Source organism: Pinus tabuliformis, chromosome 8 (assembly GCF_031772625.1).
Source record: "Pinus tabuliformis cultivar Carrire ecotype Pingquan chromosome 8, CPIR1, whole genome shotgun sequence".
Taxonomy (NCBI): Eukaryota; Viridiplantae; Streptophyta; class Pinopsida; order Pinales; family Pinaceae; genus Pinus; species Pinus tabuliformis.
This window is the reverse complement of record NC_142294.1, coordinates 1361651110-1361678435: the sequence shown is the minus strand read 5'-3', so window position 1 is coordinate 1361678435 and position 27326 is coordinate 1361651110. Positions and strand designations below refer to the sequence as shown.

The window sequence follows — 27326 nt, the reverse complement described above, 5'->3', positions numbered from 1 at the left end:
ATCGCGAAATCATGAAGCATACAGGAGAAAGAAACCAATCAACACATTACACAATGATTTATTGGGGAAAGCCACAACTAAAACCCTTGCTATCTGTATATTGCATTAGTCATAAAATATGATAATATTACAATGCTTTTCTCAAGCCCGAGCAGCCTCTGCACTATCTCTATCTATCTCACTGCTTCCTAGACAAGCCCATGTCAATACTTAACCAATTTTCTACTTGCTCAAGTCCCTATTTCCTTGTGTTTTTTCCTTGGGAATCAACCCCCTATTAATTAGGGAAATTCCTCAATTGGAATTACGCAATCCTCATAGGCCTTCCTCTGACTGCATGCACCACCTGTACAATTCAAATGATTATACAACTGATAGTACATTGTCCTAAACTCCAATCTCAATTGGGTAACTCTCATATTTGACATGCATGAGTTATTTATGAGTGAATCATCAGTTTACTAGTTGATCACTGCAGGCAGCACCACACTACACTGCAAGCAACACCACACTACTAGACCTCCCACTAGTTCCTCCAACAGTTGGACTAGTTTAATTGACTTTAATTCAGTTAAAATGAAATAATTAATTAGAACACAAAATAAACTCAACTAGGGCTCCTTTAAAGTAGGAGACACTCTGCATGACCCAAGTTAGACCCTCAACTCGAATTAACTAAGCCAACTAAGTCAAATTAACTTAGTTAACTAATACAAGTTATCATGAGATGTGAAATTACAATTTTATTCCCAATTTAATTCAAGGACAAAATTAAGTTAGGGTTTTCTTGTTGCATTTTCAACACTCCCTCTCAACAAGAAAGGGATTATCTGCTACCCCTATCCTGCCTCTATGAAAATCAAATTTGCAACTTGACCATGCCTTTATCAAAATATATGCATCTTGTTCTTATGTAGGAATGTACTCTAGAAACATGATTCTCCTCTACACACAATCTCGATATTGGATGTTGATATGCTTGGATTGATCATGAAAAACTGGATTCTCAAAGAGTTTGATACAACTCTAATTGCCATAGTAAATCACTGTAGGATCCATCTGCTGACCACATAACCTAACAAGGATCTTCCTCATCCAGATAGCCTCACAAGTTGCTTGACTAATGCCCATGTACTCTACATTTGTTGAACTCAATGCAACTGATCTTTGCTTCCTGTTGTACCAAGAAACTGTTGTTGACCCAATACTGAAGATTCCCCCTAATGTGCTCTTCCCATTGGATGGAATCCCTGCCCAATAAGCATCTATAAATCCTTGAACCTTCACTCCCTTTGTCCATCTGTACCAAAGACCAAACTGAGTGGTGCCTTTGAGGTATCTCAACACATGTTTAGTTGCCTTCCAATAAAGTTTGGTTGGCTTAACCATTTCTTGACTAAGTTGGTTAACTGCAAAACATATGTATGGTTGTGTGTTCACCAAATACATAAGTGAACCCACAAGCTACCTGTAAATAGTAACCTCCACTACTTCACCTGAAGTAGCATCTTCCTTCCTCCAATTCCCTGTTAGAGGAGTCTCCATGGGTTTGCTGCTCTCCATGTGGAACTTCTTCAGTATCTCGATGGCATACTTGCATTGAGAGAAAAATAGTTCCTCATCTCCTTTCCATACTTCCATACTAAGAAAATAATGCATGAGCCCCAAGTCCTTCATCTCGAATTCTCTTGAAAGATCCTCTTTGCAAGATTTTACCAGCTTCTCATCACCTGTTAGAATTAAATCATCGACATATAATACTATAATCAACAATTTACCTTCAACCACAATATGGTAAAGGTTCACATCTGCTTCACTTTTGGTGAAGCCCAACCTGGTGAAATAACTGTCAATCCTAGTGTACCAAGCACGGGGTGCTTGTTTCAATCCATACAATGCTCGCTTGAGTTTGCACACATGTGACTCTCTATTGAAGGTCTCAAATCCTTTCGGCTGCTTAATGTACACCTCTTCCTCAATCACACCATTGAGGAATGTTGTCTTCACATCCATCTAATGTATCTTCCATCCCATTGCATTGAAAGTGCTAGAATAGATATGATTGAAGAGTACCTTACTACTAGAGCAAAGGTCTCCTCGTAATCAATTCCCTCCACCTGAGAGAACCCTCTAGCCACAAATCTAGACTTGTGTTTCTCCACACTCCCATCTGGAACTCACCACTGACTTGTCTGCTGGTCTTGGGACCACTTCCTAGACAATGTTGCTGATAATGGAGTCATACTCCTCAACCATGGCATCAACCCATACTAGTTTCTACACTGCTTCCTCGAATGAGGATGGCTCAATCTCTACACTCTCGCTCATGAGAGCCATGTAGCCAATGTACTGCTCTGGTGATCTCCTCTGCCTGCACTGTGATGTAGGTGCTCCCACATTCTCTTTAGCATCATGCATCAATCTGTCAACCTCTTTGGTGCGCTTCCTCCCATCTCTAGAAGTCTCTGCATGAGTCGATGCTTCCACTCTTTACTCCTCTGTATGTGGTTGTTCCACATCATCCTGATGTTCTTCCTTTGGAACTAAAAGCTTTTCTTCTCCATGCAACTGAAGCTCCCTCTCAAGGGAACATCTCATGGCCTTCTCTTCATCAAACTTCACATCTCTACGAACCACCGTCATCCTGTGAGATGTAGGTACACCCGATAGTTGTGAAGTGTATCAGCGTACCCCACAAATATGCCCAACTTAGCTGTTTGTTCTATATTTTTCCTTACAACCTTGGTAACATGACAATAAACTGATGAATTAAAGATCTTGAAGTGTGCCACATCTGGTTTCTTACCTGAAAAAGCTTCTTCTAGTGTACTCATTGGTGGGATCCAGTATTGCAGCAATGATGCTACAACTCTTGGGGCTCCCTTCTTTACTTTTATCAACCCGGTATTTTGTAACAAACTTGGAAGCGACGGTGCTGTATGCACAAGTACTAGCTTTTGCGGCGGCTGTCACTTGATCAGCTGGCACAAGTCCGCTAGGAGCTTAAGCCAACTTCTATGAGCTCTTAGAAGAAGCTTTTAAATATGATGGATGAAAGCTAACTCAAAAGAGGCTAATCTACTTGCAAAAAGAAGTGGAAAGCTGAAAGGAAATGCAAACCCTAGTTTTACCGACTAATCCTACTGGTGCAAGTAAAAGGATGAAAGCTACAGAAATGGTTGCCATTGACTTCTAGAAAGGTAAAATGAATGTGACTAAGCTACTTCTGAAGAGAAATATGAAGAAAACATCTTTTTTCATTTCTGAGTAATTTCGCAGAGTTATTATGCATGTGCTTTGACTATTTTTCTGTGCAGAGGTTGATTGGCGAAAGGAAATGCTTGCAGGAGGTTGGGAAGGTGAGAAGAGGGCCTAAGGGGTCCCTAGCACCCTTCCAGAGAGTTTCACAGTGATTGGATCTCAAGAAACCGCTTTCGTGAGCTTCTACAGGAAGTCTGCAGGGGTTCTACAGGATGTACTGTAGCTTCTACAGGATGTTCCGAAAGGGAATTTTGAAGGGTTGATGGAGGCAGAAAGGTGAAGAAGTGGGTATGGAGGTGAGATAAGGGTGTGAGGAGGTCTAGGACTTGGTGATTGAGGATGAAGAGTGGTTAAGGCGATTGGGTTGGTTCGAAGATAAGAGAAGCAATGTTGTGCAAGAATGTAGGAACTAGGGCAAAGTGAGAAAATGTGGCAAATGAGAGGCAAGAATCTGAGTTAGAGGACGAAGCAGGTTGCATTGATGGAGGAAGGGTAGGTAAGGAGGTATCGCAGGTGCTCTGCACATCATTTTCTAAACTGATCAAACGAAGACTAGGAAAACCAAAGATCTAGCTACTTTAACCTAATTTGACCTAATTACCAGAAATCATGATGGACCGAAGTTTATTGGCAGAAAATCAGGTAAAACAACTATGGAAACCAAGCAAGAATGGATCTAAGCATGTAATCACAACTGGTACTAAATTTTGCAACTAAGAATCTAACACTAGAAATTGCATGAAGAAGCAAGAACAATGTTTTTATGGCAGCAAGGACACCTTGGTCTTAGCTCATGGTCCCAAGGAGGGAGAGGTGAGATCAAGGGTTGCTTGATGGCCTTTTTCGAAGATATTTTCTGTTACCAACCTGTTAAATCACTTGAAACATGAAAAGCTATTTTAATCATCAAAAGCAACCTAAGTAACAAAACAAGATTTTAACCTAAATAATAGATTTTATTCTAAGAATGCAGCAAAGACACATAAAAGTACACAAAGGAGGTACTGGGCACTTGGGTTGGGCCCAACCCCAAGAGCTACAGCCTCCTAAGGAAGATTAGAGCTGGTGCAAAGCTGGATTCATCTTTATTGATCAAAAGAATAGTTACATCCCAAAATTGTCTACAAGAGAAGCTCGAAAATGTGTTGATACAGAGCTAACCTACTAACTAAAATCTAACTAACATCTGACTAAAATCTGACTACCATCTAACCAACAAAACTGAGGCCCTAAACCTCTTATTTATACAAATTGAGGACCCCAACAGTCCTCCTAAACTTTAGGAACTCGGCTGCCAAAACTTGCAGTTAACAGCAACTTTACTAGCCCTTGCTCGGCTGCCCTTATGATAATCGATGTGGTGACCCTTGAACTTCAAACTGCTGGTGGAGAATTTGAGGTAAGGGCTCATAAATGAAGGGGACACCTTCCTACAAATCCTCTCCCTTGTTCTTCCACGAATTTGGCTGCCAAGTGCTCATTAAAACCTTTGATTTTCTCTCAAAATTGACCAAAAATCTGCATAAAGCGCACATTCAACTTTTTGGCATAATGACTAACCCAATTCACTCTATTAGCATAAATATAATAAAAAACATGCAATAAACTAATGAGAATGGTGGATTAAGTCGAATTAGGAGGCTGAATGAGCCCATTTAATTACCCATTTCTGGGGCTCATCATCACCCCCCTACTGAAAGTGTTGCTCATCCTCTGAGCAACTAATCTATCTCTTCATCTTTGATTTCTTTAACTGCCTCTCTCACATCCTAGGCTTCTGAGGCGATGTCCTCTTCTCGGTCATGAAACCATGCTTTTCTCTCTACTTCCTCCCACTGCATGTGCTCCTTTTCCTGTAGCAGTTTTGTTAGTGCCTCAACCTCAGCCTACAACTTGTCCTCTTCCTGCTGTCCATCAGATGTTTCCTTGTTTGCTGGAGGTCCCTCTTGCTGCTGCTGTTCATCCAAAACGGAGGGCCTGTCTTCCTTATAGCGTCCCTGTAGTTGTAGCTGCTGTTTCAACAACTTGTTCTCTTCCTGTAGTTTGGCCCTCTGACTGCTTTCCACATGCCCTACCATGGCCAATTCCTTTCTTGATTCCTTGAGTTGTCCTTCCAGGTGACCTATGTCTGCCACACCCTTGGACTTGGCAATCCTCATCCAAGTGTGAGTCCTCACCCTTTCTTGTTCTAGTGCAAACTAACAGGTTGTAGTATGAGCCCAAGCTAGGCCGAGGGATTGGTTCCAGTATCTCTTTGGTCTTTTCTTCTCCTTGTGATTGTTTTGCCACCTTCTCCTCCAATTTCTCGGTCTCTTTTAACTTAGCTAGAGTTTCCTGTAGAACCGTCTCAGCTTCCTGTAGAGTTGTCTTTGAGTCCATCATCCTAATTCTCTCTCTCTAGGTAGAGGTTTTTGGGCTTCCTCGTTCATAGGTGATGGATATCTTTGAAGGGGACTTCTCCTTTTGTTTAGCTGTGGCGTCCTCAATGATAATTGGCTCCTTTGACTGTGGCTAGGGTCTGCCCACTTTGATCCTTGTGCCTCTCCTTGCTTTAAAGTACATGGAGGTTTGCCTCTTTCTCTTCCCTTTTTGTTTTGGGGGTGTGCTTAAGGCAGCAAGCACAACTGCTACCTCCCTTGCCAAGATCTCAGGTGATTTCTCCTCTTGCTGTTCTTTTTCCTTGCTTCCTGTAGAAATCCTTGTGTCAACCGTTTCTGTCTTTAGTGCTGCTATTTTAGGTTGTTTCTTTCCCTTTTGTTTCTATGTGTCTTCTTTGGTTGTGATAGCTTTCATTTGGGCTTTCTTGGCCTTTTTCTTTCCAACCTTTTTCCTTTTTCACCTTCTCTGTTTTTGCTGTTGTCTCCTTTTCTGTTTCATGCTCAGCGGTCATGTCAAATTCCTCTTTTTCCTTTTGTTCTTCCTCTGTTTTTCCCTCTGCTTGAATGTCCTGTGCTCCCTCATCAATGTTCTTCTCACTTTATTCAATTGGCATGGTGTTGAGTTTGTGTTGTAACTAGAAAAGAAAATGCTCAAGTGGGGAAAAAACATAGTCAATCACTGAAGCAGAGGATGACTGAATTCGGTTTTTTTTTAACCCAAGAAGGAATTTTTCATGTGTCCAATATCAACTAGCAACAATTCCCTTGTTTTAAGACTGCTGTCACCCAGAACTCGACTGTTTGCTTATGAAAGGAAGAATTTTGTTTTTACAGGCAGAGCACAGAGATCAAGTTTTCTTCTCAGCACACAGACAGATATGCAAATTCAATTTTTTTTTCACACACAGGTTGGCCTCCACAGCTGCATATATCTTCCCTATGGAGAATTTTTAAAAAGGAAATGTGGAGGAGAATTTTGATGCAGAAAAACTAGGACACTCAGTGCAATACACAGGCAAACATTTTACTTCCAATACACAGGCAGATTTTTCATTGATTTTCCAATCCGATGTCATGTATAATTCACCACCTTGCACAAACAAATCATGCACAAAGAAGTTTTCCTGAGCCTACCTCATTTTGAGCTTGAAATTCGCTGAAAATCCCGGGTTTTCTTTCTGCATAGTTGTTTTCTGCCTTTCCTGTAGAAGCCTTCCTGTAGAAGGCTCTCGTTTCCTGTAGAACGAAATTGTGCTTCCTGTAGAGCCCGATAGGCAGGAGATTTTTTTTAAAAATGACAGAAATCTCGAAAAATCAGGCAGGAATCTTGCAGAGGACCACTGGTTAGCTGATCTGGAAGTGGTGGACGCGTGCTTCAGTTGTGAATGTCGTGAAGGCGCAGTGAACAAAGAGTGGTGAGAGTTTCAGCCGAGCATCATTTAACTGCAGCGTGATTCGTGTGAGAAGATGAGGTGGTAGAAATGTGCGTTGCCATTATTCAGACCGTTGGTCCCTACTACAGTGTCATCATGGGACTGGATGTTTTCTGCCTGTAATCCCTTACCATCAGTTGCGCTGGAGTTCAACATCTGCCACCACCTGTTTTTTTTTTTTAATTTCCCGTGAATGACTATACACGTGCTGGGTGACCTTCGGATGAGTGCAATCGGACTGGCTGAGGGTGTCGGGTTAACTTGCTAGCTTCCTGGCTTAATCCCACCATTTCATTCGTTTATGCACTTTCGAATCATACAGATGCAAATAGAGGAACTGGTTTAGACACTTACCTGTAAGTTGACGTGCTGCTTGGTCCTTTTTGCTGCTGCATGCTCATATTCTCTGGATGCATGCTGGTCTGTTTGCTGATACATGGCTTGTTTTCTGGTGCAGGTATCCTCTGGTTGGATCTACGCTGCAGGAGTCTGCTTCAATGTTCTGATTTGCACCCTCATGCTGTTGATGTTGAATTTTTACAAGACAACAACTTGTTTTCTCTATAGCTCCCAAACGATAGATTGGATTGACCTAAAACTTTCTGAGTGTGCTTCTATCATCATTATGCACCTCCCATAGCAAAATTGTGGTCAATGGATGCACGGATATCGAGAAAAACTGAAAATGGCTGAAGAAGGCAGAGGTCAATTTCTCGGAAACCGTGCATAGGAATTGGCTGAAACTGCTTGGGTAGGTTACTATCACCTATATGCATCTCCCCATGAAACAAGTTTTGAAATGGATGCACGAATATGGAGAAAATGCAAAAATGGCTGAAGGTGATGGAGGCTAATTTCTTGGAAACCGTGCACCAGAATTGGCTGAAATTGCTCGGGCATGTTGCCATCATCCCTATACAACTCCTCATAAAACGGTTTTGTAAATGGATGCACGGTTTTCATGTGAGGGAAAAAACAAATTTCTGTTCTATGTATTTTTGCTTCAAAGCATTCTGCAGTTTTTTTTTTTTTTTTGCACAGTGAGAAAAACGAGCTTGGGCTATAATGCAGACTTAGAATTGATGGGAGAGAGGTTTGAAGATTTTAGGAGGACTTATGAACCCTTTAGGAAGCTATCATGTTCGCCAAACTGCCTTTTAAAATCCATTCCTAGCTTCCTGTAATTTCTACAGGAACTTCCTGTAGAACACCCAGTTTTTAGGAAAGAAGCACAATGAGATGGAAAAAATAATGGAGAAGGGTGAGGGATGGAAACATGGATGTTTGCAGGCCTCATGGACATATTCTCAGCCTTCGGGTCTTCTTCGGAGATCAATTTTGGCTTGTTTGTAGGCTTCTTGTAGAAGACACAAAACTTCCTATAGAAGGCACAAAACTTCCTCTATCTTTGTTTTGAGCGATCCTCCTAACCTGCAATGTCCTTGCTGCAACCTGCAATTATTCAATGGGAATTAGGTTTATTTTTCTTTTTCTTTTTCTCTTTTTTTTTTGAAAACAACTACAGTGCCTCATGGAGGTTTTCACCCTAATTGCCTGCCTTGGACGCCTCCAAGGGAGGTTTTCACCCAGGGACCTTATTCTCTTTTTATTTTCTCTTCTTTCCAACCCATTGACCGCATGATGGAGGTTTTCAATCAATGAGCCAATCTAAGGTGCCTCCGAGGAGGTTTTCACCTTAGATTTTTATTTTCCTCTTATTTCCATTTTTTTTTTTTTTCTACCCTACCCTACTTGAAAAACAAAATCATTTTCAATTATAAGAATACTTCCAATCGAGCCATGTGCGCATCGAGATGATAGAAAAAATGATGTGGAGGCTTGAAATGCATGCTTTGATAGGTATCCAGATTTCAAAGACCAAATGATTTGACTTTGAAGGGATCAAACATAGCTGAGGAACAGAGTACTGCTGCAACTTAGTGACCATCTGGAACCATATCTCAATAGAGATTTGATATCCTTGGTCCTTTTGCTGATCTAGATCGTTCTCCATATCTTCTTCTATCATGACCTTCACATATTCCTCTTTTTGCTGAGTTTTCTCTTGAATGCATGGAGGATTTGATGGTAACCATGAGGGAGCTCTCTTGATCTCTGATTCTGATGTCTTCTCTTCATCAAATGCAGCCCATGGTTCTTTGATCTTTTCTTTTGAATCTTCTTCTGCTGGATGTGGTCCTTCAATGCTTTCAATATAGTCTCTTTTTTGCAATACTATTCCTGAGCTACGATGAATATCATTGAGCTCAAGAGGAGTCGTTTGGACATGTTATGTCTCAGCTTTGCAATTGGGTTGAGCTATTCCAATGTGCGGGTTTGGAAATGGTGGTACGGGTAGTTGAGTGGGGGTGTATAATTGAGATGGATGTGGATGGGGTTGTGGTTGGGCAGGTGGTGGAGGAAAAGGAGCGGGAGGAGTGTTGTACTGGGGTCTCCACCCCTCATGAGGTGCATTCCACTGAGGTTGTGGCTGAGCATAAGAGTGAAATGAGTGAGCAGCTGGTTAAGCATAATATGGATATGTGAAGGATGAGGAAGAGGTGTGGACCAGGAAGGATGAGCAGGGGGATCCCAAGAAGGCATGGAAGTGACTTGATAGGGGTTGTAATAGGTCTGGGATGTCCCTTGCATTCCCTGCTGGTAAGATATGAGTCCATGTGGCCTCCTTTGGTTCATATAATAGAGTGGTCCAGTGGCTCCTTTTGCCCTTTGATATGCAGCTTTAATTCTGGGCAAGGAGGGGCATTGATTCGTAGGATGGTCTTTTTCACAGACAAAACACACTTCTATAGAGTGCAATGGACATTCGTTCCTAGGATGCTTTCTAGTGCACCTGGGACAAAAGATGGCCAAAGCCCTCTTGGCTTCCTCTTGCTTCCTTTGGATCCGCAAGGTATCCAGTTGCATGGCAAGAAACTGCCTCACCTCGCTCTTGAAATCTTCCATCTGATTTGCAAATTCATTTTTGGATAAGGTACTGCTCCCAACATTTCTGTTTGTAGCCATTTTCTCTAGAGGAATGTTTTCTTCTTCTTCTCCCTTAGAGGTTCTTCAAATATGTCATGTTGTCCACCTAGGGGTTCTCCTTAATCACAGCCATCGAAGAAGAGAGAAGGTTGGCTGTGTGAAGCAGTGGGGGTGTTGTGCAAACATTTTTCTAACTTATCTCTACTCCTACAAGGCATGAAAGGAAATATTTTTGGTTGATTTTCGTTTTTTCTGCTTGTACCTGCAAAACTAAAATAGATTGAACTGCAACTAACTAAAATCTATCTTGTTGAAATAAAAATGCGGAATTGAAATGAAAGCAGGAAATGACTAATCTATTTTGCTGAAATAAAATTGTAGGAATGAAATGTTGGGCTACGCTTGTAGAATTGAAACTGCGGAATTGAAATGCTAATCTGTGAAAGCAGGAAATGCTAATCTACTTTTGCGGAAATGAAATTGCTGAATGGAAATGAAACAATCTACTCTACGCTTGCTGAAATAAACTACTTAGCAGAAGGTTGTAGTAGAAAATAAAAGAAAAGCAGCAATCACCAATACTCTGACGCTTCGCCGGCAACGACGCCAAGAAGATGGTGGACTCCAGTATTGCAACAATGATGCTGCAACTCCTGGGGCTCCCTTCTTTACTTTTATCAACCCGGTAGTTCGTAACAAACTTGGAAGCGACGGTGCTGTATGCACAAGTACTAGCTTTTGCGGCGGCTGTCACTTGATCAGCTGGCACAAGTTCGCTAGGAGCTTAAGCCAACTTCTATGAGCTCTTAAAAGAAGCTTTTAAATATGATGGACGAAAGCTAACTCAAAGGAGGCTAATCTACTTGCAAAAAGAAGCGGAAAGCTGAAAGGAAATGCAAACCCTAGTAAACCCTAGTTTTACTGACTAACCCTACTAGTGCAAGTAAAAGGATGAAAGCTACAGAAATGGATGCCATTGACTTCTAGAAAGGTAAAATGCATGTGACTAAGCTACTTCTGAAGAGAAATATGAAGAAAACATCTTTTTTCATTTTTGAGTAATTTCGCAGAGTTATTATGCATGTGCTTTGACTATTTTTCTGTGCAGAGGTTGACTGGCGAAAGGAAATGCTTACAGGAGGTTGGGAAGGTGAGAAGAGGGCCTAAGGGGTACCTAGCACCCTTCCAGAGAGTTTCACAATGATCGGATCTCAAGAAACCGCTTTCGTGAACTTCTACAAGAAGTCTGCAGGGGTTCTACAAGATGTACTGTAGCTTCTACAGGATGTTCCAAAAGGGAATTTTGAAGGGTTGATGGAGGCAAAAAGGTGAAGAAGTGGGTATGGAGGTGATATAAGGGTGTGAGGAGGTCTAGGACTTGGTGATTGAGGATGAAGAGTGGTTAAGGCGATTGGGTTGGTTCGAAGATAAGAGAAGCAATGTTGTGCAAGAATGTAGGAACTAGGGCAAAGTGAGAAAATGTGGCAAATGAGAGGCAAGAATATGAGTTAGAGGACGAAGCAGGTTGTATTGATGGAGGAAGGGTAGGTAAGGAGGTATCACAGGTGCTCTGCACATCATTTTCCAAACTGATCAAACAAAGACTAGGAAAACCAAAGATCTAGCTACTTTAACCTAATTTGACCTAATTACCAGAAATCATGATGGACAGAAGTTTATTGGCAGCAAATCATGTAAAACAACTATGGAAACCAAGCAAGAATGGATCTAAGCATGTAATCACAACTGGTACTAACTTTTGCAACTAAGAATCTAACACTAGAAATTGCATGAAGAAGCAAGAACAATGTTTTTATGGCAACAAGGACACCTTGGTCTCAGCTCATGGTCCCAAGGAGGGAGAGGTGAGATCAAGGGTTACTTGATGGCCTTTTTCGAAGATATTTTCTGTTACCAACCTGTTAAATCACTTGAAACATGAAAAGTTATTTTAATCATCAAAAGCAACCTAAGTAACAAAGCACGATTTTAACCTAAATAACAGATTTTATTCTAAGAATGTAGCAAAGACACATAAAAGTACACAAAGGAGGTATTGGGCACTTGGGTTGGGCCCAACCCTAAGAGCTACAACCTCCTAAGGAAGATTAGAGCTGGTGCAAAGCTGGATTCATCTTTATTGATCAAAAGAATAGTTACATCCCAAAACTGTCTATAAGAGAAGCTCGACAATGTGCTGATACAGAGCTAACCTACTGACTAAAATCTAACTAACATCTGACTAAAATCTGACTACCATCTAACCAACAAAATTGAGGCCCTAAGCCTCTTATTTATACAAATTGAGGACCCCAACAGTCCTCCTAAACTTTAGGAACTTGGTTGCCAAAACTTGCAGTTAACAACAACTTTACTAGCCCTTGCTCGACTGCCCTTGTGATAATCGATGTGGTGGCCCTTGAACTCCAAGCTGCTGGTGGAGAATTTGAGGTAAGGGCTCATAAATGAAGGGGACACCTTCCTACAAATCCTCTCCCTTGTTCTTCCACGAATTTGGCTGCCAAGTGCTCATTAAAACCTTTGATTTTGTCTCAAAATTGACCAAAAATCTGCATAAAGCGCACATTCGACTTTTTGGCATAATGACTAACCCAATTCACTCTATTAGCATAAATATAATTAAAAACATGCAATAAACTAATGAGAATGGTGGATTAAGTCGAATTAGGAGGCTGAATGAGCCCATTTAATTACCCATTTCTGGGGCTCATCACTCATCCCGAGAATCCGATGAGGACTCCTATTCTGCACATATACAATTGTTTTGTATGCTTCATCTCACAATTGTAATGATAGGCCTTGATCATGTAACATTGCCAGTGAAACTCCCACAATACTTACGTTTTTCCTTTCATCCACCCCATTCTGCTGTGGGTTATGGGGTGCTATTAACTCCCGTCAAATGCCTTTTGATGCATAAAATTTCTTGAATTCATTTGACACATATTATCCACCATTATCGCTCCTAAGAGCTTTAACTTTCTTGCCAGTGTCTATCTTAGCTAGTGCTTTAAATTCACAAAAATTTTCGAACATCTGATCTTTCTTCTGCATGTAGAAAATCAAGCACTTATTAGAAAAATCATTTACAAATATTACATAATATTGTGCTTGGCTGTGGAGGCTATCGAGAAAGGTCCACACACATCTGAGTGAACTCTTTCAAGGGTCGCTTGCGGTCGATTGTCCTTATCATGAAAGGTAGATTTGGTGTACTTCCCCAATGTACCCCCTTTGCATGTGTCTCTCTGCGCTAGTGTACCCTTGGGAAGTCCTATATAAATTTGTTGCATGATCTTCAAAGATGTATGGTGCAAGTGGCCCAATCTTATATGCCACAACTCACCAATGTCTTGGCTCTCCACCTTCTCTACTTTTGTGCTCAAATCAACACAGTCTTCTACATCCAATTTCTAGAGGTTCTGTTATGAAACCAGTTCACAAAAAGATAGAAAAGATAGATCAACGACTTAGAAATCAGCCTCTTCGAGGGGGCAACCTCCTTTACATTACACAAATAAAGAATTCTTGGATGATACAAATGAAAAAACCTCCTTTCTATATATAGGAGCCTAAGGGGTCACAATATAACCAAAGTCGACCTAACAATAATAATATAAGGGCACAAAAATAACAATAGTGGGATTATATGGGGAACAATAATAACAATATGGGGACAATAGGGGCACAACAATAACAATAAGGGATACAATGACAATAGTAATGGGGGAATCACTAGTATTATAGGGACCTAACAGGTTCTTCACCCAAACCCAATCCTCTTCACTTGCATTGAGGCTATGTGATGAAGGAAATCCTTTCCTTTACTAAATATCACATCGTAGCCACGATCCTCCGACATGACAACTAAAACCAAATTCTTCTTCAAACCCGACATATTTTATTGTGAGAGGGGAACCAGACTCCCTCTGAAAGGTAACAATACCGATGTCGGTCGCGCTATACCTCCCATCATCTCCCATTTTTGATGTGCATCTAGAGGTCCTTCTCTTCCAAGTCGCTGAATAATTCTTTGTTTCCGGTCATACGACATGAGGCTCCACTATCTAGACACCACACACTACCAATCACTAATTTCATCATGGAAGCGATGAGGGTGAAATCTAACTCGAATTGTGAAGCAAGTGCTTCACCTGCAACTCCTCCTGAGGGATTCTTGTTGACCTTCTTATGCGGACACTTCGTGGCATAGTGTCCCAGTGACAGTGAAAACATTTAATCTTCAACATGTCCTTCTTCTTGTCGCTCTGACTGGAATCTGATTTAGAATGGGACGACTTCCCTTTCCCTTTCTTTGAATTTCCAGCTAAGGCACAATTCTCCTCATCATCATGCTTGGATGAGGATCCATCTCTAGTGTTCCGCTAAATCTCTTCTTGCACCAAGTTGGACCATAAACGATTTGACTTTGGTAGCTTCTCCCTCTCATTTACTAAGCCCTGGTAGCTGTGCTAACTCTTGGGAAGGCCTAGAAGTGTTAGGATGACCAGATTGTCTTCAACAACTATAACATCGACACTTCCAAGCTCATCTGGACATTGGGTGAACTTGGTCAAGTACTTTGGTATTGTGTCGCCCTTCTCCATATTGATTTTCCTGAGCTTGTCCTTCAGTGCCAACTTCCTGTGGTCACTGTTGTTTTGAATTAGGTCTATCAAGGCCTTCCAAATTGCATATGGAGTCTCCTTATCGTGGAGGTTTGAGACAATATGATCTCGAACTCCTTCTAGGATAATCCTTCTCGCCTTTGTAACACATTTTCTCCACTCTACCAGATCTTGAGCATTAGCTACTGGAGGCTTAGGAATATCTTTCTCTGTGAATTCCTTAAGCCCGTTGTCTTACAACACTGCCTCCATCCTGTCCTTCCATACAATATAGTTCGAACTACCCTCAAGGGCATATTCAAGTCTTAATTCGTAGAATTCCATACTGCTGGCTCTAAAGTATGACACTACAAATTCGATTTCACCTGCAAAAGACAAACTTGTATTCTCCTCTTCTAGAGTGATTTCTACTTCGATACCATGTAGATTCAAACTGCTAATTGTAATTTACTAAAACAATAGACTTGAATCTACTCTACTTATCAACAGAAACAATTAAATGATCGTGAAATCACGAAGCATACAAGAGAAAGAATTCAATCAACACATTACACAATAATTTACTGGGGAAAGACACAACTAAAAACCCTTGCTATCTGTATATTGCATTAGTTAGAAAACATAAGAAGATTACAATGCTTTGATCAAGCCTGACCAACCTCTGCAATATCTCTATCTATCTCATTTCTTCCTAGACAAGCCTAGGCCAATACTTAACCAATTTTTTTCTTGCCCAAGTCTCTATTTACTTGCGTTGTTTCCTTGGGAATTACACCCCTATTAATTAGGGAAATTCCTCAATTGGAATTGCGCAATACTCATAGGCCTTCCTTTGACTGCATGCACCGCCTATACAATTCAGATGATTATACAATTGATAGTACATTGTCCCCGAACTCCAATATCAACTGGGTAACTCTCAGATCTGACATGCATTAGCTATTTACAAGTGAATCATCAATTTACTGGTTGATCACTGCAGGAAACACCACACTACTAGACCTCTCACTAGTTCCTCCAATAGTTGGAACTAGTTTAACCGAATTTAACTCAGTTAAACTAAATTAATTAAATACAACTCAAAATAAACTCAACCATGGATCCTATAAAGTAGGAGACACTTTAAATGACTCAAGTTAGACCCTCAACTCGAATTAAGTGAGCCAACTAAGTCAAATTAACTTAGTTAACTAATACAAGTTGTCATGAGATGTGGAATTACAATTTTATTCCCAATTTAATTCAAGGACAAAATTAAATTAGGATTTTCTTGTTTCATTTTCAACAATAATTAAATTTATTTAAAAGATTATGTATAAACAAATAGATGTAAGGTTGTGAATTTTATTGAAATGACGAATTCTCAATATCTTGGCCTTAAACTTTCTATTTTTTTGTTGGCTTGACCCATGTGGATTTGAACTTTGAATCTCATTGTTTACATAATAATTCATATAATAGTGATCTCTAATTTAACCACCCTATGGGTTCTTTCCTTAGACTTTCAAATTCTGTAAGGAAATTATTTTTCTTGCATAATTCCCCATGAAAGGTGAAAATTTGTAACAAAGAGAAATACCAATTGGTTTGGAAAACACATACATTTAGAATATAACACTTCAAAAAACCCAAAAGTTAGGCTTTGGAATGCAATTCACGTCATGAAATTTAAAAAATAATGTTGGCAATTCATAAGCATTTTACTTTGGCAAATAACCATACTATCCCCGACCATTTGCACTAAAAAATTGAGATTTAGTGGGTCATATGTAAGCAATACAATACAATTTGTGTCACGAGTTAGTATTCTCTTCTCCTAAACTTTTCAATTTTCTCACAAAACACACATGACCAAATTTATCCTCTTTAATGTGCTACAATGAGTGGCCACTAAACACACCAAGTTTGCCTTTGTACTCTTAGCACCTCACAACTTGAACTCAAGTTAAGACTTCACCTACGATGGTGCCCAATGCGGACTACTAGGGGATGAACCCAATCATTCATTAATATTTGGATTTGTGAGAGGATTTCCAACTCAAAAGCCAAACCAACAAAAGATGATGTATGACTATGAAAAACACATGAATTTCACAGTTCATAACCATTATGTTGCAATATCTAACAAGTTTGAATTAAGGTAAAGACACTTCACCCATTTGACATTTAAATCTTTCCATAGTTGCAAGGAAGTTGGATTCTCTCAATTTATTTCATGTGATGATCCATTGTACTTTATTACTTGAACTTTATACCTTTTTAATATCACTTTTCCCCTTTTTCTCCTTGTTATGTTGTAAAACATCTCATTTTGAGGGTTAAGTTTGGATTTGACCCTTTTTCTTGTAGTCCACCATTTGGTGATGGATGATGTACAATCCCAACGATCCCACTATCCTCTTCCCGCCTCTTGTTGTTGTCATGCCATTTGCTCCCCTTGACATGTCTTGATGATGCACTGGCCTCCATATATGTTACATATTTCACTATCTAGCCACCTCTTCCCAATCCCTATATGTATCTGCACGTGTTCTTCATTCACTAAGCCATTACTATGTATTAAGAAGGTTTGAGAAGACCTCTAAAGAGACAATAATGGTTTAAAATTGTGTGTTTCGGGGATGAATTTGAGCAACACACATTTAAACATACATCAACTTAGCTTGAAAGTGAAACAATTTCATGAGCCAAGGTCAAGAAATGGTTTTGGTTAGTGAATCATATCCATGATTGAAGAATCCACCTTCTTAGCTATGATCATTTTCTTTCTTACTTGTGAGTTTTTTGGTAACCTAAAATTGGTCATACATTATTATAGAACCCTAATGTTTAATCTTATAGTGAAATTATTGTGGAAAATCCAATCATTGGAAGAAGTTGCTCATCAAATGGGAACAAATTAAAGTGATGTAGAATTAATACCCAATGTATAGATTAGTAAAATAATGAAAGAACATGGAGAAGAGGTCCTTGAATTTAAGCAAGAATGCTTATTGGTAAAGTTAAAAAGGAGAGGATAATACCACTACAACACTAGTACTATTGACATGCTTGGTTATGTGGCACTCATACAAACAAAATTGATGTCTTTTTAACATGTGATGTTGCAATCAAACTATACATAGCGTCCATGCCTTGCAGTGCTATCGAGAGCACTCTAACTGATTGATATGCAAGTAGATTCCTAAATTGGTGTTATCATATTGTCAAAGTGATTAGACCTACAAATGTAAAGTGTGTGTGAGAGAGATAATCCTTTAGACTTTAATCTATATGTTTGAAATATGTGTTGTAGAATAAAATATGTATTGTTTTCTCTTGAGCAACTTAACCCTAATGCTCTTATTCCAATATTTTAGAAAATTTCGTTCCTAGCAATACTAAATGTTAGTCCTAAAGTTTGGTTTGTATGTCATAGAAGACCTAAATGTTAGTCCTAAAGTTTGTATGTCATAGGAAGATCTAGTTAAATCATTAGCATGAAATTGATATCTAACACTAATGTGCTATGGCAAACCAACAAACATGAAAATAATGATTCACATATATGTCCTTAAATATCAAAGCTCAAGACACACATTAACAATATTCAAATTAAAAAATAACACGATTTTTATTTATATTATTAGACAATAAAGTTAACTACAACCATTACTATTCCTAATACATTTTAACCAATACCAACAAAAACAATTGCTAACATATGACACACCTTAAATATCTTAAAAAAAAAAAAAACAACTCAATTAAAAAAAGAGAGTCTAAATTGGTTTATTCAAAAATACCTTAAATCTCTTTTAAAAGCCTAAAATGATTTTTCTCCCAATAAATTCTTTCATTAAAGTAACTGTTGCTTATAACAGCTACAACCCAAAAGGGCACAGAAGAGTCACCCACCGTTGTAGCGAGCCACATATTTTCAAGCCGAGATGCAAGGAAATAGGTAATTCCCTGCGACTGCAATATTTTCCCTCAGCGCACAGCAATCCATGATTTGTGAGAAAATACAATTTTTAAAAATTACGGACAGACAAAATTGAAATGACCAGCACCGACTTGAGCTCTTGGGAAGGGCAGCAGCAAGGACAAGGGCCACGTCCTGCGATTATGGACGACAACGACTTGGACAATCTCTATTACGAACCCGACGAGGAGGAACAGGGGACGTGTTCGAGGCTTCGAGGGCGGGTGATGTGGAGCGCCTCAGGTATCTGCTGGAATTGGGCGTCAACGTCAATGCAAGGGACGCGTGGGACTCCGTTGCTCTCTACTACGCCTGTCTCGCCGGGCACTTGGACGCAGCCCGGATGCTTTTGGAGAGCGGGGCAATCTGTGCCGAGCACACCTTCGATGGGGATCGTTGCCACTATGCGGCGCTCAATCTCAAGGTCAGGAGGCTCCTCAAGGCCTTCGAAGCTCGGCCCCCGCCCTTGGCTCCTCTCCAGAGCGCCCTCCGCGATGTCTTCGTTAGCTGCAAAGCCAACGGACTCTTTCACAACGAATATTCCAATGAGCATTCAGGTCAGGTGTTGTTTTGCTGCCGATTAGAACTATTGTTCATAGCATAAAAAAAATCTAAATGTATGGTTGTGACATCTCGTTTTGATTGCTGAAAAACGTCAACAAATTTTTATCTATTGCCAAAATTCTATGCTCTACTTTTATGGTACTCTGAAATTATCACCTAAGTTAATGGATCACAGAGAATTGATAAAAATGAAACTTATATTGATTTGGCCCTCGGCCTGCTCATACCAGATACATGAAAGTTTCTCATCGTTTAAGATCAACCGACTCGATAGACCTAACAACCTGGATGATAAAGACTATCACTCAGCTACAACTCACACACATTGGAAAACAATGACTTCTAGAACAACACCTTGTAATTCACACGAATCTAGAACATTTCTCCATTATCTTCAAGCCTCTCCTTAATGGAGAATCGAGTTATTTACTGCACCCAACTTTTCTCTACATAACATAAACGCAAAGGCTTAGTAAAGACGTCTGTCACATTATCATTTGCATTACAATATATCAAAGTAATTTCCTTCGACTGCATTTTTTCTCGTACAAAATAATGATGTTGAGGATGTTGCATGATAGACTGGGTTGTTTGCCAGTTTGATAGAACTTTGGTTATCACACTTGATGATTGTTGGTCCTTCCTATTTTTCTTCCATGTCTTCAAGAATTCTTCTTAGTCAAATTGCTTCACAGGTTGCACTGCTTTTTGGCAGAATCTCATCATCAAAACTTGGAATATCATATCTGCCAAAGATGTCTTCATCAAATCAACAACATGTGTTGTTGGCTTGAGTGTTCAAGAGACTTTTGGATCCAATTTGCTTCCTTCTCCATACTTGTGTAACTTTCTTTTCTGGCTTGGTAGTCATGGTTTTAGCTTGTTTAGGGACCCAAGTCAAGTTACAATTACGAGCCATATGTCCAATGTTATGGCATTTGAAACACTCGATCTTCTTCATGAATGAGGAATCACAACTTCTTCTTGCGAAGTTTCTTCTAGGGCGCTGATGGGGAGCATAATATTTGTCCTTGTGGTATGCTCTACAATCCTTTGTCATGTGCCAAAAATTTGTACAAGAATAGCAATAACCAAAAAATATACTTTGGTACCTCAATGATGGAGATTTCCTTGATGTACTTCCAAAGTCATTCTGTCTTGGGATCCTTTGATCAAATTTATTGCCTCTTGCATTCTTGACACCATCTGCATATCTTCTTGGAGTAGGGTTTCTTCCAATGTCATCTTGACTCTTCTCCTTGCCTTTGCTGGAATTGGGGGCATCAATATTTCTTCCAAGCTTCTCCACATCCTTGTTGTTTGAAGTATTAGGGTTTGCATCATTACTATTTGAGGGTTCACCTACATAACCAAGACCTGATTTATCAAGAGGAGATCTTTGATGAGTTAGGATGTCATCTAGGGTTTGAGAGCTCTTAAGACTCTTGTTCAGGTGATCAACTTCTTTCTTTAGGAGATCAGTTTCTTCTTTCATTTTCTTGCATTCTTCGTCCTTCTTTGCTAGATTGCTCTCCATTTCTTCCTTCATCCTTGTTGCTTCACATGTTTCGGCCTTGAGAGAGGTGATATCTAATTTTAGTTTGAAGATGTCATCATCCTTTTCTTCTAGTTGGCATGTCATGGTATTTCTTTCTTTTTCTGCTTCATCGACTTGTCCTTCTAGGAGTGCTAAAGATTCCATCATATTTTCAACTCCTTGTGCTTGTTTCTTTGCTTTTTCTAGTTGAGATTTAAGGGAGGAAACCTCTTCCTTGTATTGACCAATTTTCGCTTCAAGTTTGTTCAAGTCTTCATGTCCTTGTTCAAGATGGCTTGACAAAGTGTCTTCCTTTTTCTCTGCTTTATCCAATTGATTTGTCATGGATATGACTTCTTCATGATGCGTTTTCTTGTTTTGATGAATTTCCTCCTTTAGCTTGGTGAGCTCCCCATCTCCTTCTTGATTTTGAAGCTTGAATAGGTTAACTTCCTTCCTTGTCTTGTCAAGAACATGGTCACCATCTTGTGATTGCTTCTTGAGCTCCTCATTTTCCTTTTTCAAACTGCTTATCTCTTCTAGGGAAGCTACAAGTTTTGCCTTGAGATCTTCTTCATTTTCTTCATCTTCCAGGTCCTCCTTGGTCTTGATATTTTCATTCTTGTTTTCAACTTCCTTTATGGGTTATGGATTTGCTTCTTGCTTTCCATCATCTTCTTGACTAGAGGTTATGGTTAATGCACCTTTTGAATGAAGATCTTGAAGTTTGTCCCACATACCTTTTGCTGAAGAACATTTTTCCACTTTGGCCTTTATAGGATCTGGTAGCCCACTCAAGATTGCCTTTATCGCTCTTGCATTATATTCCTTGGATTCTTCTTCCATCGTGCTTTCAGTCATTCATTGATTCCCAAACTTCAAAATCTCGAGCCATTAGAAAATTCTTCATTCTTGCCTTCCATATATCAAAATTTCCATTGAACAGTAGAGCTTTCCCAATTTGAGAATCTTCTGCTTTCATGGTTGAAGAAGAGGCATCTTTAGAAGGATTGGAGGCTTTCTTCCTTGGCTTTGCCATTTGTGTTCTAAGGATCTACCTTCAAGCTGTTAGGCTTTGAGTGAAGGTACTGGCTCTGATACCAATTGTTGGAAATACTGAGGGGGGGGGGTGAATCAATATTTCTTTTCAATTGTTATTTTTACGAGTTAGATCACTTATAATTAGAACACAAAATGAACAATAAGAATAAATACTTTTATTACTCTGGAATAACGAAGACTTCAATCATCTTCTTTACAATAAATCAAGTACAATATAGTGTAGGGCTCCAACCCTAGATGAAGACACCAATCTCCAATCCACCAGGCTCCAACCTGTACTTTGCCAAGCATCGAGTTGGACTTCACGAGGCTCCAACCCTATCTTCTGAAGGCTCCAACCTTGTCACTTTCAACCACCAACCTCAAGGGCTCCAACCCTTATCTTCTCAAGGCTCCAACCTTGTCACTTTGAGGCACCAACCTCTAAGGCTCCAAACCTATCTTCCCAAGGCACCAACCTTATCTGTATGAGGCTCCAACCCTATCTTTGGTGTAGGCTCCAACCTGGTCTTCTTGAGGACTCCTATCCGTTGGGGCTCCAACCCACAACTTCAATTCGTCAAGATAAGTTTAGTAATTCTTCATGGCTCCCAATATCTTCTTCAACGAGCCCTGTCAATATCTTCACCTTCAGCACTACCCTCAAACGATTTCCAAGGCAGTGAACTCATCAATGACAACTTTGTCTTTTCATAAGGTGTCACCACAACTCTTCATGGTACCCAAACAAAATCTCCAAGGTTACTCCATGAGGGCTTCAACAATGCATCTTGGTCTCCATTAATGTCTCCAAGATCAGCTTCTCTGCAAGGGCTCAAGTACTGCTTCACAATGATGTCTGTTGAGAAATGCAGGGCATGTAGTAGATAACAATTTCTCTTCTTGATAATTGCTTGTGATGTTATTTTAGTTTCTTATTGTTGTATTCAATTCCTTGTTAGCTTATTAATGTGTTCTTTCATCAAGACAATTACGAGTATGCATAATAATAAAAGAGACAAGTGACAAAGTATATAGGCTTCTTCATCCAAGGCCAAAACCTCTCACCTCTAGAGAGGAAAACTCGATCAAAATTATTTTTCTTAGATCTTCAATTGATAAGTACCAATACCTGACACAGACCCTTGACTCTAGTGTCCTTCCAAGAACCTTGTCACCAACCTTGATACTCTACCTCTTCCTTTGCTCTGCCTTTCTCTTGCTGCTTTCCTCGACTCCTTCTAGAGAACTCAGTCTCTATTTTTCTTATTGTTTCTCCTTGGCTTTCCCTAGAGAATCTCAGCCTCTAGGTTTTTCCTTACTTCCCCTAGAGAGACTTGGTCTCTAGATCTCTACTCGACCTCCTAGAAGAATTCTTCTCTTACTGCTTTAACTTCGCACTTCCCAAAGAAACTGCTGCCCAAAACTTCGTACTGCCCAAAATAAATTGCTGCCCAGAACTTCGTACTGGCCAAAAGAAACTGCTTCCTAGAACTTCGCATTGCCCAGAAGAAACTGCTGCCCAAAACTTCGCACTGCCCCAGAAGATTCCCTTTCGCTGGCCCAAAAGAAACCTAACTTCGCTTTCTAGAAGAAACCTCTTTCTCTCTTCTTTGCACTTCTTCTTCTCTTCCTTTCTTCATCCTTCTGCTTCTTCCTTACTTCACACTTCTTCTTGTCTCAAGTGAGTCGAGTTCTTGTCTTCAAATGGAGGACGAGTTAGGCTATATATACCCCTCCTTCGTTGTCCTTTAGGCCGACTTGACAGCTGGAGTTAGGCCGACTTGATCTAGCAACTTTCTCATCATTTGTAGGCCGACTTGAAGAGGTTTGGTGACAAGTTCTTGGAGGATATTTTACATAGATAATATTGACCTTTTACAAAGTGTAACATGACTTCATTTACATGACAATGACTCTTACATTTTATGACTAGATGACAAATAAATCCTAAAGACTCTCAATTGGAGTCTTGACTCCAAAACAAAATCCTTGCTCATAAAACCCATGAAGCAAGCTAATAAAATAATTTTATTTTTCTTTATTCACATCTTATAAAATCATATTTACATGTCATTATGAAGACCGAACCTAGTTACACTTTTCAACACTCCCTCTTAACTAGGAAGGTGTTCTCAATCTGAAGAATCTCTTAAGAAGAATTCGGATTTGTAACTCATTTGTTATAGCATCATACCAACCAGCGTTGTCATATAAGAAGGCCTTGACTAACAACCCTTTCGTTCCACAAGATCAGAGCACAATGTTGGCGAGACCAATGATTTATAGACATATTCATCATTGTCTCTCCCGGAACATACCCCATCCGGGTTCTCTCAGGGTATGCTCTATGAGGACTATTCTTATCATGGACTCCCTAGTCCTCAAAGAATATCAGTGCTCCACGACTACTCTTATTGTTGGATGCCCTATCTCATCCTCAAAGAGTTTCAGATGCCAAATGATTACACAATCCTCCATTCTGCCTTCCCAGGTGAAGAATAGAACAACATGCTAAGTTGCAGGAAACGTGGGCAGGGGGTCCGTTTCCCCAGGGGAAACGAAACGAAACTCGTTTCCCCGTACCGTACGGCCTGGAAACGCGTTTCCGGCCGTACGGCCACGTTTCCCAAAACGGAAACTTGGCCGTACGGCCGGAAACTTGTTTCCAGGCCATATGTGCCACGTTTCCCCCAAAAAAACACTTGTTTTTTAATTTTTTTTAGGGTTTCCAGGTAGGGTTTCCAGGTATATAATAATAATTTTTAAATATTTTTAATATATATATATATATTATTATATATATTCGCGTTTCCCCGTTTCCAAAATTTGGGGAGGTCGCGTTTCGTTTCGCTTCCCCGTTTCGTTTCGCTTCCGCGTTTCCCCGTTTCGTGCAACTTAGACAACATGTCTATCTCTGTCCTTTTCAAACCAGGAGGGTATATTCCATTAAAGGAATGTACTCATTCCATCACAAAGGAATGTACCTAAGGTTCCTGCTTAGTAATTTTCAAGTTTCTTCCAAGTAAAAAACTTCTTTATCATGCTTCCTCTTAACTAGGAACTTTCCAGAGCTTCTCTTGTCTCCATCAAGTCTCCTTGCAGTGGACCTCCAAATCAATAAGTCAGCGTCGCTAAGTAATCTCATGTCGACTTAACTTTAGTGGGAAACAACTATATAAAGGCATGTAGACTTCGCTCAATTGGATGGAGATAGATTTTTCAGAGACCAAGTTTAGTGCAATATAGTGGAAAGAATTCAAATAAGAGGATAGAGGCATGTCTGGGCTATCACCATCACAGTACCGAAGTTTAGGGCTGCCATCACATGATTGAAATTTGGGCTATCACCTAACCAGGACCGAAGTCTGGGCTGCTACCACAGAACCAAAATCAGGGCTACCTTCACAGGATCAAGAAATGAATTTGTTGCAAGACTGTGTGATCATATGTGTGTTTTCTCCATAGGACCAAAAACTGAAGCTACCATTATAGGAACAAAATCTATTACAAAATTGTGTTATATCTATGATACTTCTATGGGACCTGTTACCCACCATTTTGTGGGTGCTATCCCTAGGAGAAAATTTTTCTCCAAGATGGTTCTGAGCCGGTAGCTAGCAGCCCCTTGCAACCACCAACTAACTTGTGCCACTTCTCCATCACCTGAGCCAACCATGTGGTCCCTCACCCATCTGTCATGATCGTATGTTTGAAGGTGGGCCTCCCGAACCTAAAGGTATGCCTTGCCATTTGGTAATTGAGTATTGTAGTTTGCTTATCATGGACACTTCTGGGCATGGATTAATGGGGGGATTTAGCGGAAAGAATGGGCTAGGTCTGTGCTCCTGTCCCCTAGACCCCTTTTGGATATTAACCTTGGATTCTAGTCCCGTGGGATCTCTTTTACTGACCATTTGGCTTTAGGGATGGTATTTCATGGGAAACCTTGATTTTGGTTGTGTGATCTCGCTCCCTCATCCACATATATTGCCCCCTTTCCACTCATTATAACCCCATTCATCATTTCTCCCACCTGGGTCCACATTCCTCCATTGGGTCCACATAGGGCTAGTTCTCCCCTTCCCCTTGCCCACACCTTGGGTCGGGCCTAGAATGATGCCCCAGAGGTTGATGCAACTAAAAAGAAAAGTAAAAGCATAGTTGGCCACATTTAACAGGAAATGTACCATAAAATGCAAAGGATGGTTGGGGCAAACACATTTAGCACATGGGCAAAAGGCAATACATGAGATCTACCCCATCATAATGGCCATCACTCTAGTTCCTATAGGCTCTATGAGCCTTCTTGGTCATATAGGAACCCATGATTGTCCCAACGCCTGGTGGGCAATGAACTGCCCTACCTTAAAAGGGGGTATCCACTATTATATCTCACACATCATGCTCTTACCCTTTGAGTCCCGAGCAATTAATTAAAGAAAAATCATAAAAAGGCAAAAGGCATATAAAGAATGGTGGAAAAATCAAGGCCAGGGCACTTCATGTACCATGATTGCTCCCTCTTATACATTATATACCCAAGTGTGGACTTCCCTTTTACTAGCTACCCTTGTACCCCAGCATGTGGCCTAGGGCTGCCCCTTTTCATTCCCTACTCCATTCATCTTTTTATCACATGCCACCACCTTTTAAAGGATGTTCCTTGGACAGATTATCCCCTTTAGGAGTAGAAACCCCCCAATGGGATATTTGGTTAACCCCATTTGGAGCTTGGAGACATTAGCACATGGCAAAGACCATTATAGAATGGCAGACCATTATGAAGTCCCCACTTGTGGTCTATGGTTTGTAAGCTCTTTTACTTGGTTTCCTTGATGACTTGTTGTACTGGAAGGCTAGGGGATGCATTGGATCTTATGCAGGATTGCAGGTGGTCTCCATCTTGGTTTGGTCTCTCTAAACGAGGTCCTAACCCTCCATAGGGCTACATTGGCACATGTAGGGTGTGTGTTGAGAGCCATGGGCTTCCACAGCAGTAGACAACACTCCATGGATCCCTAGAGATGTTTAGAGATTACTCGAGATTCACCGATTGGATGAAGAAGATACACCTGGCTCACCAGCCCCACAGATGTACCATGCACTTGGAAAATGACCCAGGACTTGTATGTTGATGTGGCATCACTTACACCATCATCTGAGCCCTTACAAATGGTCTACAAACATCTTCAACTTACTTGGAGACCCATGAGGTCACTTGTGTGCCCTCAGCCATTAGGAGCACCACAAGTTTATTATGTGGAGCACAAGGGGCGAATCCCTTATCTATTACTTATGGAAGTCCAACTCATCAATTTAGCACTTATGGACTTCTTCAGGCCTCTTAGAGAGCCCAATGACATGCATTATTGATTATTTGACCTCTTGGGAGGCTTATTATTTTATTTATGAGATAGTTTGGTGGGCTTGTCACCAATAGATAGATATTTGCACAATATTTTAGTTGATGGGCTAATGTAGGCTCAAATTAGGTAATTTGAACTCCTA

At 40.3% G+C, this 27326-nt stretch overlaps 1 protein-coding gene across 1 annotated transcript in view; it reads left to right on the top strand.

Annotated features, from left to right (window-relative positions):
- The first annotated feature begins 18557 nt into the window (after window positions 1–18557).
- The window catches only part of LOC149240550 (BTB/POZ domain-containing protein At2g04740-like), a 45631-nt gene continuing 36862 nt past the window's right edge, over window positions 18558–27326 (top strand). Inside the window, 2 exon segments of the mRNA XM_089373753.1 lie at window positions 18558–18862; window positions 18865–19230. Coding sequence (XP_089229879.1) covers window positions 18751–18862; window positions 18865–19230 — 478 coding nt within the window. The 5' untranslated portion in view covers window positions 18558–18750.